At 41.3% G+C, this 18,730-nt stretch overlaps 1 protein-coding gene across 3 annotated transcripts; it reads left to right on the top strand.

Moving 5' to 3' along the window:
- The first annotated feature begins 38 nt into the window (after positions 1-38).
- Positions 39-18,498, top strand: LOC147331807 (histone acetyltransferase KAT7-like). Of its 3 annotated transcripts, none has more exons than XM_086288077.1 (15): positions 39-473; positions 2,016-2,160; positions 3,196-3,396; positions 5,873-6,157; positions 6,265-6,347; positions 6,505-6,591; positions 8,513-8,611; positions 8,699-8,788; positions 9,593-9,784; positions 11,253-11,342; positions 11,950-12,090; positions 12,386-12,479; positions 12,624-12,770; positions 14,271-14,377; positions 14,508-18,498. In XM_086288077.1, the coding sequence occupies exons 1-15, from the start codon at positions 459-461 to the stop codon at positions 14,604-14,606; spliced, it is 1,875 nt and encodes a 624-aa protein (XP_086144203.1). In that variant the 5' UTR covers positions 39-458; the 3' UTR covers positions 14,607-18,498. The 3 variants fall into 3 exon arrangements, with proteins under 3 accessions (XP_086144203.1, XP_086144201.1, XP_086144202.1); XM_086288075.1 differs by having other exon boundaries at positions 42-473; positions 8,699-8,809; XM_086288076.1 differs by having other exon boundaries at positions 45-473; positions 5,876-6,157; positions 8,699-8,809.
- Positions 18,499-18,730: the final 232 nt, after the last annotated feature.

Genomic DNA, 18,730 nt, shown 5'->3' with positions numbered 1-18,730 from the left:
AACGTGTTTTGGTGCGTTTAGTGGTCCACGTCTATAAGAACGTTATTAGTTGTGACTAGCGCAGCCATTACTTTAAACGGCTAATTGTTTTACATTTATTTATTTATTGCTTTTATTATGACTATTACTTTTTACGATGCTGTACAGTTAAAAGCAATCCCAAATACCCAATTGAGCGCATTCAAATATGGCTGCAAAAATCTTAATGCACCATAGTAACGTGATTTGACGGTGTATGTTTCTCCCCGGAGTCATTTTGTCACTGTACCGCCCAAAAAGAGCGAGTTTGCGCTGTCCTCACTAGGAAGTGCGGAGAATTTTATGCGCTTTTTTTCAGCTGGGTTGGCTCATGTCAGCTGGTGGTTATTTTTTCGTTGTTACAGTTTCAAAAGGCTGCCATAAATTGCCACAGCACGGGATAATAATCCGCCAGAGGCGTTACGGCAGATCTTTGAAAAATGCCCCGGAGAAAGGTGAGGCAGACTCAACCGTTAATGCAGATAAACAACAACATAACGTCATAGCTAATGTTAGCCGACATAGAGGTAAAAGCAAACAAACTGTGTGGGAAACAAACTTAAGGGGGCTGCAAGCTAAAAAACGTTCCTACAAGACAAAGTGAACGGCTTGTAGCATTCATAGAATATCAGTGCTTATAGAATCGCATAAGTGAGCTGTCGATCTGCGGTTGCTATATGGCTAAGCTAGCTCAGGCTCATATTGCTGAGTTGCAAGAATATGTTGTTGTTTTTGAACCGTCGCTTCTTTCTAGTACCCAAATAAGAGTTTTAAACATGCTGGTAACTTTGTTCAAATTTGTAACGGCTGCTTAGTACAGTGGGAATCCCGAGCACACTTTAACGTAGGTAACAGCAGCAGCTTTAGCTTACTGATGAAAAAGCAATAGGCAGTTCTTGGGGTGCGAGGAGGAACGGGCGCCCGCACCAAAACAACAGCTGTGATTGGACGGACGCCTGACAAGCGTCGCGTTCATTGGTTCGCATTCTCTAACGCCCGCCTCCTTTTTAATTTAATTGGTCGTATGTAAATTGTGCGCGCAGCATCTTGTTATGAAGTTGTCAAACATAGTTTGCGGTAATAGCCCGTGCTGTACTGATGTTGTGTTTGATCTTTGGGTTTCTTTTTGGCTGTGTGGATTTTAAAAAGTAACTTACATTGTTATAAATTTACATTAATATTAAAAGACAATTAGTTAGCCTAATAACATGTTATTACTATTATTTTATTGCTGTTACGCTAACGTCCATAAAGCAGGATAACCACATTGGCCTGGATCTACCTCTCCATTTTTATCAAAGTCTGTAACTGTTCATTTGTTTTCATAAATAGTTAGCAAAACAATGAGAAAAGAATGGGAAGTGAATGTAACAAAGTAGTCACTGTTTCTACATTTCATTTAACATAAGTAAGGACAGATTAGAAAAGTAACTAAATAAATACTGTGACAATAATAATGTTTGTAATGAATTAAACAGAGAAATGTGCACATTGTTTGATCCTGTTTTCATACTTTTTGTGTTTGTTTTGTTTTTTAGGCTAGACCCAGATGACAGGGATCAGTTTGTGCAGTGATTGACAGCCCTCACTGCTTAATTAGTCTAGTGTGAATCGTCAGAATAAAACAACATTACATTCATTATGCTTATTAGCTAACCTGGAGGTGTGCTGATTTGAACAAATTATCCTGAATCGTTAGGTGCTGGACTTCTAAACAAACCCAGTTGTTATAGGTTGTGCTTGGTACAATAGATTAGCTGTCCGGACCTCCCGTGGTGATACTGGTATTAGGCTTATCTGAAGTATTTACAAGTCCTTGGTGGGAAGAGGGGGTGAAGTGCCGGAGGAGATTTGAAGGGGGTGACGCTCCTCCCCCCAGAATGGGATCTTTGTTGGATTATCCTCTGGTAAAGAGGGAAAAAAAGTAACTTTGTCACACGCGGTTGTGTTGGTCGTCCATAGTTGTTGCTTCTAACTTCTAACTGCTGCTTTCCCAGAGGACCGCTGGCAGCAGCTCGGACGGGACGGAGGACTCGGACTTCTCCGCTGATGTCGAGCATGCTGAAGCTGCTGAGATTGTGCACAGACGCAGCAGCACACGCCTGACTCGCGCGTCTCTGCGACTCAGCCGAAGTTCACAAGGTAAACATTCACATTTGGACAGAAATACAAATTAGAAGAGAGATCACTTCAGTCAAATTTTGAGCCAAAGGTTTGCACAAAAAAACTGACCAAAATAAAAATTGCATGAAATGGAAAAAACACAACTTGTTGACATAAAGGTGTACATCTATCCTTTTCACATTGTTTAGGTTACTGTGTAGCTTTTGGGTGTTCTGGAAGCATAAGAATCCAAGCATGCCTAATTCTGTCTCTATAAGTAATATAAATTAAAGATGCATTCATTCAGAGTCCAGCCTCCTCACTACACTGGTTTAGACATAGCTATTGTATATGGGCAGCCATAGAGGATGAATGGCTTTAGACAGACTGATCTCCCTCATCTCTCTCACACACACACACACACACACACACACACACACACACACACACACACTCCCACCCCCACCCCTGGGTGACCTCGTTTTGCTCTGGCTATCAGAGGAGATTTAAAACAGAGACTGACACTGTTTCCTCTGCTTTTTGTCAAGGAAACACCCACACCCACACACACACACACACACACACACACACACACACACACACACACACACACACACACACACACAGACAGACAGAAACAGCAAAGAGGCTATTTATCTGCAAAAACAAAGTGGATTCAAAGGTTCACTGCTTCTGTTTTGTGATGGGATCAGTCTCTTCATAGCCACTGAGGCCGTTTGCATCTTTTCTTTTCTTTTAACTTTTTCGTTTGGATTCAGTTACTGACAAACTACTTGCACAGTTAACGAAATCGGGCATTTCAGTCAAGTTCCTTCTTGGAAGAGGAGCAGAGTCCACTCAGGGCTCCAACAGCAGCAGATTTCATATGCTGATAATTTTTTCATGGTTTGGCAGAACCTTTCATTTTAATGCTTGAAAAGTACATTATAAAGTAACTGGTGATTACTCTTCTGTTGATTAATGAGTTGGTTGAGTAATCCCCTGAAAGGCCTCTTAAGTTATTTTACTGCAGTAAATAAAACACGTTTGACTGACTTCCCCTCTCTTCTGTAGATAACTGCAGCTCTCCTGTAACTGTGGGTTCTGATGAAGCTCTGGACTCAGCCGTAGAGTCAGCGCCGACAGCTGTTGCAGCATCAGTCTTCTCCTCTGGGCGCAGGGTCACACGCAGCCAGCAGGGGGCGGCAAACACCACAGCCAAAAAATACCCACTACGGCAGAGCAGGTCGTCCGGCTCTGACACAGAGGCTCACGGTAAGATTGGTACAGTACTAGAATTCAGAACTGTCAAATGCTCTAAACATGCTCTAAACATTTTTTCTTATTAAAAGTTGAGCTTGGTCATTGCCAAGCTCCACTTTAGTTAGAGGATGAATTTGCAGTGAGGAAAAAACGGGAAGGAGGGGTTCAGGGAGAGAAAGAAACAGGACAGGTGGAGAACGAGAGTGTTAGAAAAGCAAGAGGGCAAAAGAAAAGAAAGAAGAACATGAATGTGCAGCGGAGTCCATCTGACATCGTGATGCCATTCAGCTGATGTCACGAGGCTTGTCTGTGATCACGGTGTGTTCCTGCTATCAGTAGATATCCTGGGCTTGTGTTTTGTCACTGAGATGAATGAATTACTTCATAGACACCAGGAACTGTTATCTAACTTCAGCGGATGCAGGATATGATCATCTGCAGGTTCGGGTTACTTTATTGTACCTGTAGAAAGGTTTGGTTTGCAGAAGGTTATTAGGCTGTTCGTTTTAGCTTCATTTATCAATTGTTATATACTGCACATTCAAACGTGCAAATCAGTGGTGGTGGAGCAGAAAATGTTCTTAAAATGGATGATTTAGTGACCCAGGTCTTAAAAATGAAAAAATATAGACATATTTAACTCGTTTTTTATCTGTGTTATAATCAGAGCACCATCTAGAAACTCCAGCACGTTGTTCTACTGGTACAATTTGTTGTATTTGCTCAATCCAACATGAAAGTTGAATGAAATCAGGGAGTTTTATGTTAAAACGTATCCCACATGCTTTATCTTACAGTATTGTGTAACTGAGCTACATAGAAAACTGAACTATACAGAAATCATCACAAATTGTTTTTTGCAACTTGAAGTTTTTATTAATATTTGCTCAAATATGGGACATTGCAGGAGGGCTGGACATTTTTTGTATCTGTTTGAAATGACAAATTCTGATTCACTGTGATGAAGAAAAACCAGTGAAGCATAAAAAATTAAAAGCTATTTGATATATGAGCTTAAATTTTGATTGTATAATGCTATGATTGTAAATTATAACACATAATTTCCTTAGGGATTAATAAAGTATGCTGAAATTAGGGCTGGGTGATATGGCCTAAAATCCATATCGCCGTATAATTTGAAGCCTGTGCTTTAACTATATATATCGTGATGCATTCGTTTCTTCTGTATATTGTATTTTCCGGTGCACTTAAAAGCCTTTAATTTTCTCCAAAAATCGACAGTGCGCCTCATATATGAATTCTGATTGTGCTTACTGACCATGAACCGATTTCATGTGCTACACGGCACTCAAACATCTGTCAAAAATGTTTTAGTACGACTTTGGTAAGGTATGAAGCCGCACCGCTTGATGGATTGTCGGAGAATTACAGCTATCGTAGTCTGGAGCCTCGTGGAGTAATCTATTCAATTCAATTCAATTTTATTTATATAGCGCCAAATCACAACAAAAGTCGCCTCAAGGCGCTTCATAGATACAGAGAAAAGCTCAACAATCATATGACCCCCTATGAGCAAGCACTTTGGTGACAGTGGGAAGGAAAAACTCCCTTTTAACAGGAAGAAACCTCCGACAGAACCAGGCTCAGGGAGGGGCGGGGCCATCTGCTGTGACCGGTTGTCTGGGTCAGGTGCTGCTTTACCAGGTGTAACAATTAAGTTTAACATCCAGGCATCCATGAAAACAGAATTGTGGCTCAAGAGTTGGGAGGTCGCCTTGTAATCGGAAGGTTGCCGGTTCGAGCTTGGACAGTCTCGGTCGTTGTGTCCTTGGGCAAGACACTTCACCCGTTGCCTACTGGTGGTGGTCAGAGGGCCCGGTGGCGCCAGTGTCCGGCAGCCTCGCCTCTGTCAGTGCGCCCCAGGGTGGCTGTGGCTACAATGTAGCTGCCATCACCAGTGTGTGGATGTGTGTGTGAATGGGTGGATGACTGGATGTGTAAAGCGCTTTGGGACTAGTAAAAGTGCTATACAAATACAGGCCATTTACCATTTACTGTAGTGACTGTGTGTTAAGTTCTGAGTGTTTCCAACATGTAGCTAGCATATCATTTAACCCTTTGCCTAAGCACCGTCTCGCCGTCTCACTGGACAGAAATCACTTGAGCTGCTGCTGGTGCTTTCATGCTACTTCTACTGCGTCCGCTCTGTAGACACAGAGTTGGACTGACATGTTGACTCGCCCTACATGAGTGAAAAACAGAAAAAGAAAAGTGTTGATGTGCCTGCTTCAATTGAGCCGCTGGGGTCTGTGAGCTCAGACACTGGTGCACTAATATGTTCCTTGATATTAGATTTTTCTTCGTCGTCGCAGGGTGTTAGCTAGCTGTGTATGTGGTGACAAAAGTTAACAGAGGCCTCCCATGAGATATAAGACAGTTGAAAGTTGGTGGCACGCAAAAATGATGGGACTTTTGTAAGAATGTCTGTTTGACATTTGACATGTCTTCGTTGTCACATTTGATTCAGTAGACATCAAACAAGGGGCGGATCGTGACGAGACCCCTCCTCGCACACCAACAGGCAACGCCCCGTCATCAGAGTCGGACATTGAAGTTTCCAGCCCGAGCAATGACCTCGTGTCTTCTAGCAACGACATTGTAGTTTCACAAGAGGAAGACGAGAGGTTAGCCAAAGAGCTGTCGCTCAAAGAGGCCGCCGCCCACGACCTTTCCCACCGGCCCAAACGACGGCGTTTCCACGAGAGCTACAACTTCAACATGAAGTGTCCCACACCTGGCTGCAACTCGCTGGGTGAGTGACAGACTGACACATACTTCACAGCATCGCTTCCTCTTCAGAGTATCTCCTCATCCTCTTCCCATTCCACCCCTTCCACTTCTTCCTTCGGTCTCTCTCAGGTCATCTCACAGGGAGGCACGAGAGACATTTCTCCATATCAGGATGCCCTCTCTACCACAACCTTTCTGCCGATGAATGCAAGGTACACGCACACACAAACACAAATAAACATGACGATACATCAACGGGGAATTCAGGATAAGAAGTGAGTGTGAAACTATGATGCTACGTGCTGTGATGTTCCTGCTGCGGGGTCAGTTGTGAGATTTTGGTGGCAGACGGTGTTGATGTTTTGTCAGGGCAAGGCATCGACACGCGACAAACAGGCCGAGGAAAGGACGCTATCGCACCGTCAGGACGAGAACAGACACTCCACGAGAAACCAGGTAACGCGTGGACGGCACGCACGCAAGTAAACAAATAAAACGTAAACAAGTCCACCAGTTCGTGCACATGCTTCTGTTAAGTAATTCCCTTTGTCAGCTGAACTCAGCCTAAGAATTTAGATGCAGTGGATTGTTACACAATGCTGTCTGTGTGTATGGGAGGGAATCCCCCCTCACCCACCCACAAGACAGCACAACATCACTCTTAAAGCAGCAACACCTCCCATCATGCTGCGATTTGTCAGAATAGCAGGGTCAGAGGCAAAGTGATGAAGAGCTGCTGCTGGTAACTGGTAGGACCCCTCGCTGCCTGACTGTATCTGTAAGAGTAGCAGCAATGTGACTGATCTGTTACGCTTGTTTATTCTCTGCACTGGCTTCCCTCTGATCCTGAGTAAACCCAGGTCACATGCACTAACGAATAATTACGCTTACACTTGGTTACCTCCTCTCTGTGGACGCACGGAAGGCCAAATGACATTTCCCTGGTTATGTTTATGACCGCTGCATTAATAAAGACACTTGGTTAAGGATTTATACTTTAAGCACATACGTTTGTTTTACCTTCCCGGTTATTTGTATTTGTCTCTGCTCTGTGAAAACTGTTTGGTTTCTGGAACACATTTGTAAAATTATAATTTTAGATAATTATAATATAATTATTGATTGTGCTTGGATGATATGTGAAGTGTTGAATGATCATTTATATTGAGGAGCTGTTTTTGAAGTTAGTTACTACACATCAGATTAATTACACTTATTTAATGTAATGAATGAATTATAATCATTTATCTGGTACTTTAGACTGAACTTGAGATATGACCCAATGAATGGGTTTTTAAAGGGCTAAACTACTGTTTGCATATTAGATCACATGGTTAACAATATGTCGTTATTTCTCCTGGCTGAAGGCTGATCAGCCAAACGCGGTTACATGCAGCCAGCATAATGCCAGGTCGGTTATACATCCTGTGGGACGTCAGTGCAGATGAGAAAAAAATGAGATTTTTAGAAAGTTTTGTGTTCAGAAAGCGATAAAGTGTCCATTTTAGGGTCTTATTATGTTATTTAAATCCTTTTATTATATTCATGGAGTCTACTAGTGGAACTGTGCGTGATTAACATTTCCAAATAGCACTTATTTGTCTCACGCTGCACCTTGGTGCAGCCACTTAGTTCATTATCTGAAAGAAGCAGTTAAGCTTCTCGCCCTTTAAAGTTACAGTGTGTAAAATCTCACCAGCAGATGTCAGGAGGTTGCAGATTGCAGTCAACTGAATTCTGTTTTCTTACGCCTCCCAGTTTTAGTATATAGTTCTAGCTACGGTGGTCTCTGCAGGACAAAGACCTGCCCACCGTTCATTTTACTCCACATGTTAAATGCTGTTTGCTTCACGAGTCAGTGTGCCGGGTGTCCATGGCTGTAAACCTTATGAAAGCAAGTCGATGAGCTGGTGGTGTTGATATCCTAAACATTTTTGTCTGTTGTTTTTGCCTCTGTTAGCTGCTGTTAGCTCATTTTAGTCTGTGGAAATAACATTTTATTATCTCGTTATTATGTCAGTGAATAAACTCTCATACCATAAGCAAACTGTTTATCGGAGGGAAAGTGTGATTATGTTTTTGGCTGCATTCAAAAGGGCGGGCCAACATGGTGGTCGACCATGAACACGACCACTGCTCCTGCGTATTTTTAAGGGATTCATTTTAAGTTCATGAGAAAGCATCAGTTTGTCAGAAGACATAATTACACACAAATCAGTGTTTATTTATGAGGACAATATTCTTTTTTATATCGATGACTTCTGAGCTTTTGACTCATAGACATTCTGTGAGTTTATTATTTAAAAGTTGGGGCATGTTTATTATGAGCATCACCTTTGTGTGAGTGTATATATAAGTGTGTTTTGTGTCCTCTCAGGCCCCTACAGAGCGTCAGCTGCGCTACAAAGAGAAGGTGACAGAGCTGAGGAGGAAGAGGAACACTGGCCTCAATAAGGAGCAGAAGGAAAAGTACATGGTAAGTGGATTAGATAAGAGTCAGTGTGTGTAATATATCACATATCATTTGATTGTACCGTCTTCTCTGGTCCCCGCTCACCACCAGGAGCACCGTCAGAGCCACGGAACGAGCCGCGAGCCTCTGCTGGAGAACATCACCAGTGACTATGACCTCGAGCTGTTCAGGAAAGCGCAGGCACGTGCCTCGGACGACCTTGTAAGAGAGAAAACTCATCTTCATCTCCCCCCTTGCACTTTGTCTTCTTCCCTTTATTTTTGGCCTTATCGCTCTTCTTCTCTGTTGCAGTCTGCAGACCCTCCCCTGCAGCTGCAGGAGGCGTCTGAGATATTTTTGGTAGTTTGGGAAATCACTTCCTGTCATTCCGTGTTGGGTTTTTCCCCTTCTGTTCTGTCACTTTGTGGCCCATTCAAGCATCGTTATTCTCAAACAGACATACTTGAACTATCACATAGGATTTTGGAAGTATTTTGGTCTTTTAACTGCGTTGCTCTGGCGATACATTTCTTTACAGAGGTAAATGAATGACTAGCTTTTCAATTTCAAAACAAAGTCATCTTGAAAGCATCTAAGTTAGAATTGACATCACATATGCGTGTTTTTACTCTTTGCTTGCAACTTTAACAGTTATCTGATCATTTTTCTTGCTGACTATGATTTTTATATTATATTAACAGTAGCTTGTTTGTTGATTCACTTCCTCATGAACAACATTTACACTCAAGTATTTTCTAAAGAATTTGCTTCATACCTTTTTTATTCGAATTCTTTTCTTTTTAGTTCTTCCTTTAAATTTTCTTCCTGCATCGTTTTCTTTTGTTTTTCCTCCACTGAGGTTTCCCTGAGCGTGACCTTTGATTCGCCCGATCCTCTTCGACAAATAATTGAGATTTGTTTTTCTCTCTTTCTCTGCACGCCTGCCCTGTCTTCTTGTCCTCTCTGTACCTTGTCTTCCTGTCCCTTCCTGTCCTGGTTGTGCAGGAGAAGCTCCGTCTGGCTGGCCAGGTGTCGGAGGGCAGCAACATGATAAAGACCATTGTGTTTGGACGTTACGAGCTGGACACCTGGTACCACTCTCCATACCCAGAGGAGTACGCCCGCCTGGGGAGGCTTTACATGTGCGAGTTCTGCCTCAAGTACATGAAGAGTCAGACCATTCTACGCAGGCACATGGTGAGGCTCACCACTATCATCATTATCATCATTGTTATTATTATTATCATCATTACATTAAGATAAGATAGATCGCAGCAGACTCTTACCAGATTAGCATTGTTGGAGTCGCCTACAGTAGCTTGATAACTTCTCCCCCAACTCTCCACTGATTGGCTATCACTCACAAACACAAGGTTTCAACAGCAGGTGGGTGGGGCTTCTGTGCTGAAAGGCAGAACAGCATGACTGAGATGGACCATGTTAGGACTACGCATTCAACACTGCTAGTGTTTGAAGCAGGCTGAGCTGTTGGCTCATACACTGACTTTGTTATCACAAACATTGGCTCATTTTTTAAAAACTGGTTTTAAGCAGTAATTCTCCGGGCTTTCAGAATATTGTTCAGTCTTTGCTTTTTCATTGCTTTTCAGTCCAGGTCTTCATTTCTCAGCCAACAGCTTTAGATGTTCTTAAACACACTGCCAAAGCAGTAAAAACATACCTGATCACTCGTGGGCTGGTCCTGTCCAGAGGCTGGACTTCAGTGTTACTGAAGCAAGAGAACAGAACAAAAGGCAGCCGACATCTAAAGAGGACTTTTGCATGTCCTTTAAGAGGCCTGGAGAACTATTGCTGAAGACTACGTGAAGAAAAGTCGAGTAATAAAATGCCAAGTTTGTAAAAACTGCACAAACTCTGATTTTGTCTCGCATACTGTACACGTGTATGTTGGCAGATACTGCTTTAAATTCCTGCACCCATTTCCAATTTTCCTGCAAATTACAAAGACATGAGGTGGTCTGAGATTTGGCACGGTGCTGTAGGTCCCGCTGTTTTTGTGCACTGCAGTTTGGCTTCTCCTGTCATACTTAAAGTTGTTTTTATGCTTTAATTCTGTAATCAGTAAACGGGGAAAATATGCAAATGATTCCTCAAAGTGTTGAGCTTCAGTTTATCTCAGTCAAAGTATCTGATTGATTAGAAAGTATAAGGTGCCAGTCAGTGACACAGAGGTATCAAAGTGAGCCTGGGCTATTGTCTTAGACTGTCTCAGTGCCTCAGGTGCTCTATAATATTATTCCTACACCGTTTAGATAAAGTGTGTAACTTTGGCCTTTCTGAGACGTTCAGACTTTTTCTGTATTTAAGTGACAAGGCTGACGAGAACATTTTTCCAAACTGGGTGCTTGGCTGAAGTCAGGTGTTTGGAGCCTGACTGTCAGACAGATGAACTGCACAGCCACAGCAGGGCAGTGTTAGTGATTAAATATTAAAGCCTGAATATGGGGGGGGACAGAGCAGCTACAACTGAAATAAACACAAAAGATAAAATTAAAAAAACAATTGGCAAACACTGAAAAAATACTTTTTTAAATTATTTTTTATTTATTATTTTTAGTGTATTTTTAGAATTTTGCACCAGTTGAAGATCTGAACAAAAGTTACTTTTTGTCTCGATTTCTTCACGTTTGTCTTTTTTGTTAAGGCCAAGTGTGTGTGGAAACACCCTCCAGGTGACGAGATTTACAGGAAGGGGAACATCTCTGTCTTTGAGGTGGATGGAAAGAAGAATAAGGTGAGAGAGTCTCAGTGGGAGGATTTTCCCACCAAATACTGACCTCTAAACTTGCTCTGCCAAATATTCTATCTAACCCTCACAGCAAGTCTGCAGGCAGTGATAATGGCAGTTACATTTCGATTTAATGTACTTGAACTTTAGGCTAAATTTGTTAACAAGATCTTAATATTTCAAATCTAAAGGCCGTTACACACCGAGTGCACTGTGAGGGGGAAACCAACAGAATTTAGAATTCGTAACACAGAAAATGTCTAATGAGCGAATCCTGATGATTCAAAGGAAGAAACTGAGATTCTGGGTTCATCCAATGAATCCATCCAAATAATTACCTGCAAAAAAGCGCAGTCGAGGTGAACGGCTGCGATAGATTTTTTTAACACACCAAACATTTGCACATTTACACATCCGGTGTGACAGAAAGGCCTTAACAAGTATTTCCTCCCTGTGGAGGAAGGCAGGCTGTGTGGCTGAGGTGTGGAAGACTCTTAATGTATTTATACCTGATGGGTAACGTGAAGTCACGAAAGTCAGTGCAGGATTGTTTGACTGGCTAAAACTTCACACACTTTTGCTGTGCGACTTCTTCACGTTGTGCTTTCTGCAGATTTACTGTCAGAATCTGTGTCTGCTGGCGAAACTCTTCCTGGACCACAAGACTCTGTATTATGATGTGGAACCGTTCCTTTTCTATGTTATGACTGAAGCTGACAACACAGGGTGCCACCTTGTCGGATACTTCTCCAAGGTAACTCCAGAGTATTTTACATGACTGAACTCTTCTTGAAAATAGGGAGTGTTAACAGAGTTTGCAGAGAATGACTACAACAAATCACAAATGTCTTTACTACGAAGTGCGAGCTGAATTTAAAACCGTGTTTCTGATGAAGTTTCACACAGGTTGTAATGTCAGCTGCTCTGTGATGTTGGGCCAAAGCAATCAGATCAGAGATAATGCATTTTCATACTGCTGCAGCCTCCATAGTCCTGCTATGAGCTTTGATTCAGCCTGTTACCTTCATGCGTTCATTCTCCTCCCATAGGAGAAAAACTCCTTCCTGAACTACAACGTATCCTGCATCCTCACCATGCCGCAGTACATGAGGCAGGGTTACGGCAAGATGCTCATAGACTTCAGTGAGTACCCACTTAAATGTAAACGAGCTCACACACTGGCCAGAGATTCTGCACAGCGCTACACAGTAACAGCAGGTGTAGGAGCTTCAGGTCGCTCCTAAGTGTAGCCATCCAAAGCACTGCTCTCTCGGTTTGTCCTGCCAGGTTACCTGTTGTCCAAAGTAGAAGAGAAGGTGGGCTCACCTGAGCGGCCCCTGTCAGACCTGGGACTAATCAGCTACCGAAGTTACTGGAAGGAGGTGCTGCTGCGCTACCTGAACAACTTTCAGGGCAAGGAGATTTCCATCAAAGGTCAGAAAGTTCAAAATGCTGGATGGAGAAAGACAAATATCTGACTTCTAGTTGATTCTGTTTGACTATGGCTGCTGGTCAAAAAGCTTATAAAATACAGTGTAAGACACAAGAACAGTTCCTGAGACCGTGTGTGTGTGTGTGTGTGTGTGTGTGTGTGTGTGTGTGTGTGTGTGTGTGTGTGTGTGTGTGTGTGTGCACACATTCAAGCGTGGCCACTTTTGTGAATGGGTCAGAGAGCACTGCAGCCATATCGAGTCAATGTACTGGTGATAAATGAAGGCGGGCGCACGCGAGGCTTCCCCTGTGGTTTTCTGCCAAAGAAGCGGTGACTCGGAGGAAGCGAGGAACGCCCTGCTCCCATGGTGCATCGCGTTTGTTTGCGCTGCTCGTTTCTGCTTCTGTGATTAAAAACAAACAGTGCAGCCACACACTCACATCTGTGTAAGGCATTAAGGCACAGCAGTGCTTTGAGTGACACCGGCCTCAAACACACGACACATTCATTTTCCTTGTCTTCATGTTGCAGTCCAGCTCACATGCTGCTTGTATTTCCTTCTTTATATGGAGGATTTTGGAATATTTGAAGTTATTCACACCTCTGTTTACTTGCTTACACTTGTATTGTTTCATGGTGCTTATGCATCCTTTGCATTTGATGGGATTGACATCATCATTTAACAGCACTATAATCATCACGTTGTGTATTCTAAAGTTTTCAATAATTTCACTTCAATATCCAATATTGTGTTTCGTTGTTACCCCTCTGCTGTAACAGGCTGGTGGGGTTTTATATTCACAGACACCCAAGTTTGTGAATGCAGTAACTCGAGAACGATGTTCGATATCTTAGGTGTATCCCTAAAAATCTCAGACGGCTTTGAATCTCAGTGACCTCATCCTCAAGGTCAGGGGTCAGAGGTCAAGTTTTTATGAAACTGTTGTCAATGCAAAAAGTTGAGAAGGACGTGACATAGGATCTTGAAAATGCTAGCTACCATAGGTGTATCTAATTGGAGGTTGGAAGCACTGACACGCCAGTATTTGATAGGAGTTACTTTTCTTCACCGCGAGCGTCCTTCAGTGCAATCTGTTTGACACGCGGAATAAAGAAGAATGTGACTAAACAGTGAATGGTTCAGTGATAACACTGTTCCTTCACTTCTGAGCATCTTTTTGTCCTCTTTTATTTGTATTTTTTCTTTTGAACTCAGAATGTCTTCTTGTTATTTTGAATCTAGGAAAATGTCTCCAGCTCGCACAGAGTGATGACAGTGACTCTTCTCAGTCACCCCACTCTGCTGCTCTGTGTGTCCCTGTGCCACAGATAGTAAAGTTAGATCTGAGCTTTCTGAAGACCTGAAGGGAATATTTTAATGAAAAAAAACTTTTAAATATGAATTTTTTAAAGATGTTTTTTATGGGTGTAATGAATGCAGGGAAATGATTTGAAAGCTGCTGATGATTCATCCTCAGTTTCTCTCACTTTTATGTTCACAGAGATCAGCCAGGAAACTGCAGTGAACCCGGTGGATATAGTCAGCACACTGCAGTCCCTCCAGATGCTTAAATATTGGAAGGGGAAGCACCTGGTTTTAAAGAGACAGGTATGAAACACAGCCATGCCGTTGTCTCTGTTTAGTAGATTAGCCACTCTCTCCCAATTAGCAGCTGGTTGTTGTTTATGATTCTAATAACCAGGGTTCCTTTGCGGGGTGTTTCCTTCTTCCTTTAAAGGACCTTATTGATGACTGGAAGGCCAAGGAGACCAAACGTGGTAACAGCAAGACCATTGACCCCACAGCCTTAAAATGGACCCCACCCAAAGGGACGTAGAGGAGCTACCAATACACACACTCCAAAAACACACAGTCACGCACAGATCCTCCTCTGTACACGGGCATGCTCACAGACGCTGAGTCTAAACCCTCACTCACTATTGTACGAAACGCTTTCAGCAGCTACAGCGCAGTCACAGACATGGACAGTTGCTACTCTGGGTTCAAGTAACCACAACGTTAGTCCACAGGTAGGATTCCTGTTAAAAGAATTGTTTGGAGATTTCCCTAAAATTTGAATTAGAAAAATAAGGAAAATCCATATGAGTCTGGGAATGACTTCTCAGACACTTAACTGTGTGTTAGTAAAAACCCTGAGTTGCCAGGTGTTTAATAGCAAGCGATCAGGAACGACGTCCTTTTGAAAGGAAAGCTACATAAATAAAATATGTAAAGGAAGAGGGCTAATGAAAAGCAATGTTTAATTTCTGTGAGCGGGAAAACTACATTTAGATGTATCTCGAGCAATAAGCAGTGAAATAAAGACAGATTACAGAACAGGTCCTAACATACAACATCCAATACAGTACTTAACACATTTATAAAAAGGAAATATAAATTTGCTTTATTTGTGGCGGGATGCTGACAAGTTAAATAATTAATTAATGATTCAAATCTTGTTTTATTACTCTTTTGATAGGGGTAGACATTTTTACGACAAAGCAACACCGGGGTTGTCGCTGTCTTTTCATTTTTTGCGTATTACATGCGCTATGCTAAAGCTAGCAACAACAGCTGCTTAAAGTTAGCTGGTTTGTTTGGGCCAAAAGTGGGCATTTAAAAAATAATATGGTGAAAAATAGGAACGATATTCAGTCACAATTTTAAATATTTATTTCCCTGTTCAGGATGTAGAACGACCCTTATCTCATGGCAGCCAAAATAGCTACACTCCCCTGTATAGTATTTTATAAGCTAGCAAAAACCACTACTAAAGTTAGCTGGTTAAGACTTTCCTGAAAATGGGCATTTTGGGAAAAATGGCAAAAATAACACAGATATTCAATAAAACTGATGAATATTTCTTGATTAAACAGTATTTTATAAGCTAACTAGCTAGCTATAAACTATTGATGTTGAGTTTAGCTAATTAGCTTTTGATTAGCTTTTGCTATAAATTATTTTTTAAAGTGGGGGATAACATGAGAATGTTATTCAATACAATATTGAATGTTGGATTGTTCTGATGAAATGGGCTTTGAGTTTTATGTAATTCTTTAACATTTTCACAAATGCAGTTATACATTTTACACAATAGAACAGACAGGTTTTATTATACACTGACCACAGCCACTATTCATCTTTAGGTTCTTTTGACGTGTGTATACGTAGCATGGCCGCTGATAGCTTCTTGACCTCATTTGTTCTCTGCAAAGTGAAGGTAATCGTGCATCGTTAGCGCACCTTCTCCCAGACACTTAATTAGCACGGCGCACCAGGCCCGCTTGCTAATCCAATCAGTGGCATGTGGTATCAAATCTGCAGTGCATTTCAGTCTGTCATTGAGACAAAATGCAGGTCGGCAACACTTTGACTCGTGTAAACGTGTTTTTGCAGACACAGACCAGCTGGTTGTGATTAAACAGGACCATGTCTGGGCTTGCATGTAATACTGCCATCCACATGATTAAATGGAGAGTTTTCAAACAAACTGGAGAAGAAATAAGGTTGATCATTCCTCTGGGACGAGTGATGAAATCTAAAGAAAGAAAATGTCCAAAAGTATCAAACCACAGTGAGCAAACAACACTATGTAAATTAGTGTTCACATATTTGACACATACACAGGTGAAAAGTAGTGAAAAGTGATTTGATCTAACTTAACTTAATCCATTTTATCAACTAGATGCAGTATTGAAAAGCTAATATGGTTTTAGGTCAGGTGTTTTACCTTACGGCCTTGTGGCTGTTTGAACCCAGAGCCGATCAGTAACAGAGCTTCTCATGCAACATTGTGTCCAGCATTTAACCCCGTCTCATCCATCTCTTGGTTAGCAAAAAGCTATAGCTGCCACTGGGCCACGTTTGTACCGTCACCAAGGAGGAACCTACCCACGATGTGTGTTTTTGTGTGTTTTCCGTTTGTTTTTGTAACTCATGTTTTAAGACTTTTCTCTCAGTTGTGTCTGCAGTTTCATTTTTTATCAGTTTATAGAGTTTGGGAGCTCTTGTGTGCTTTGTTTGGTTTTGTTAAAGTTCTCAATGATTTTCATACTTTTTCTACCTCTGAGGTTTTACCACTGTATAAAAAGCTAAAATGGCGCATTAAGCTTCTTGTTTTGTTGTGTTTGGGGTTTTTTGTTGTTGTTTTTTAGTTTTTGTGTGTGTATTAACGTGAAAATAATGTAGATGTTACTGCCCAGCAAGTGTTTTGGGGTTTTTTATAGATTTTTTTTTTTAAATAGCCTATTTATATTCTTAAAAAAACCACATTAACTACATAGAGCGTAAACAAGCGTAGAGGAATCTCTCCTTTCTAGGGAACTGATTTCCTGGTGAATCAAATATTTTAAAAAATCTAAAAAAAAATTGTACGTGCTTTTGAATGTGTCTACAAACTGGGAAGTACAGGAAGAACAATCCAGAGCATTTCCCCACCAACAAAGGCGATGAGTCATTTACATTTCAGAGATTTATTCCATGTTATCAAAAGTGACGTGATTGAGTCAAAACATGTCACTGTGCACATTGTCACTACCTATTACCACCATAGTTGATGCTGTGAGCTGTTAGAAAAGGGCAGCCTTGTTGTGTAAGCTCAATAAGCATGGTTGGCAGCACTTTAAATTTTTTTAATTTGTTCTATATGATTGATTAAAATATTATTTTAATTCTATTGACAATCTCTACATTTATTGATCTGGATCAACATGTTGAAGAATTTTAATCAGCATTTAATGTTTTGGTAAAGGAGTAGCTGGCTGTTATTATCAAATGTGGATCTGTGAACATTGATCTGTGATCGATATCTCTCTCGCGTCTGTTCGGTAAATATGAAGCTGTTCGCTTATCTTAGACTGGAAACTGGGAAATAGCCGTTCTGGCTCGAGCAAATAACCGACTTTAAAACAGGAAATTCCCTTTTTGTTCAGACTAAACATCTGCTTGGTCCAACAGAGGATTCACATACATCCTAACAATCCTCAGTTTAGGTAACTGAAGGAAATACATATTTAAACACTGAGTGGCTGCAGGCACTAAAAGCGAAACAAGCTAGCAGTTGTAAAAATACTACTAGTAGTTTTTTGTTTGTTTTTTACCAAACAGACACGGGGGTGGTTTCAATCGTGCCGTCTAACACTTGGTAAGAGTCAGAAACATTGTGCATAAGTTTAGACAGCAGCTGGCTGTGAAATTAGAGGTGTGTTGCCAACAATGTCACATTGAATCAACCATTATCTTTTTTATTTTTATATTTTTTCCTGTAGCTTTTGTGTCACACTTGAGCCATTTTCTTTTCCCGACTGCGGCTTAAAGTTACATTTCTTCTTGTGTTGAAACAACTGTTGCCTTTAAAGTTCATTAGTTTAAAAAAATCAATGTCTTTTTGTCCTGTTTTATATACTGATCGTTTCTGTGTACGGGTTATCTGCATTTGACATATTAATACATATTTGTGTTATCCGGTGGTTAATGTGGTTAAATGCACTGTCATTGGGTCATACAGCACAGGGCAACAGTGCTAACAGACACTCCATTTATCCTTTTAGCATGAGCTCTCAATAAATCACTCACAAATGTGCTGCAGCCTGAATTTACTTGTTGGTAGGTTGTTGTTGTTTTTTTAACTCATGTGCATTAACAGCAAAGTGCGCTTACTTACCATTTTCTCCTTTCTTTTTTTTTTGCCTTTAAATGAATCTCCAATGAATAAAAAGCATCCTCAAACACTCCTGGCTACAATGTTCCATACATGATTGGGATACTTGTGCTCTCGAGGTCTTTTTTGGCTGAGATGACTGGTAAGCAAAAGGCTTTGGTATCAGAGAAAATATTATAGAGGATGGGTTCCTTTTTTCAGGCCTCCATTATGCTGATATTTAAGAGTCTTACAAGAAGAAATCCCATCATTAAGGGTGTACTCTTTTCCTTCTTACCTGAGCAGAAAATGGACCTAATTAT

Source organism: Aulonocara sp. 'chitande type north' Nkhata Bay, linkage group LG4 (assembly GCF_057382095.1).
Source record: "Aulonocara sp. 'chitande type north' Nkhata Bay isolate Kocher_YH1m ecotype deep benthic linkage group LG4, A_spYH_male_GT1.1, whole genome shotgun sequence".
In the NCBI taxonomy this organism is placed as follows: domain Eukaryota; kingdom Metazoa; phylum Chordata; class Actinopteri; order Cichliformes; family Cichlidae; genus Aulonocara; species Aulonocara sp. 'chitande type north' Nkhata Bay.
This window is presented reverse-complemented; position numbering and strand designations above follow the sequence as displayed.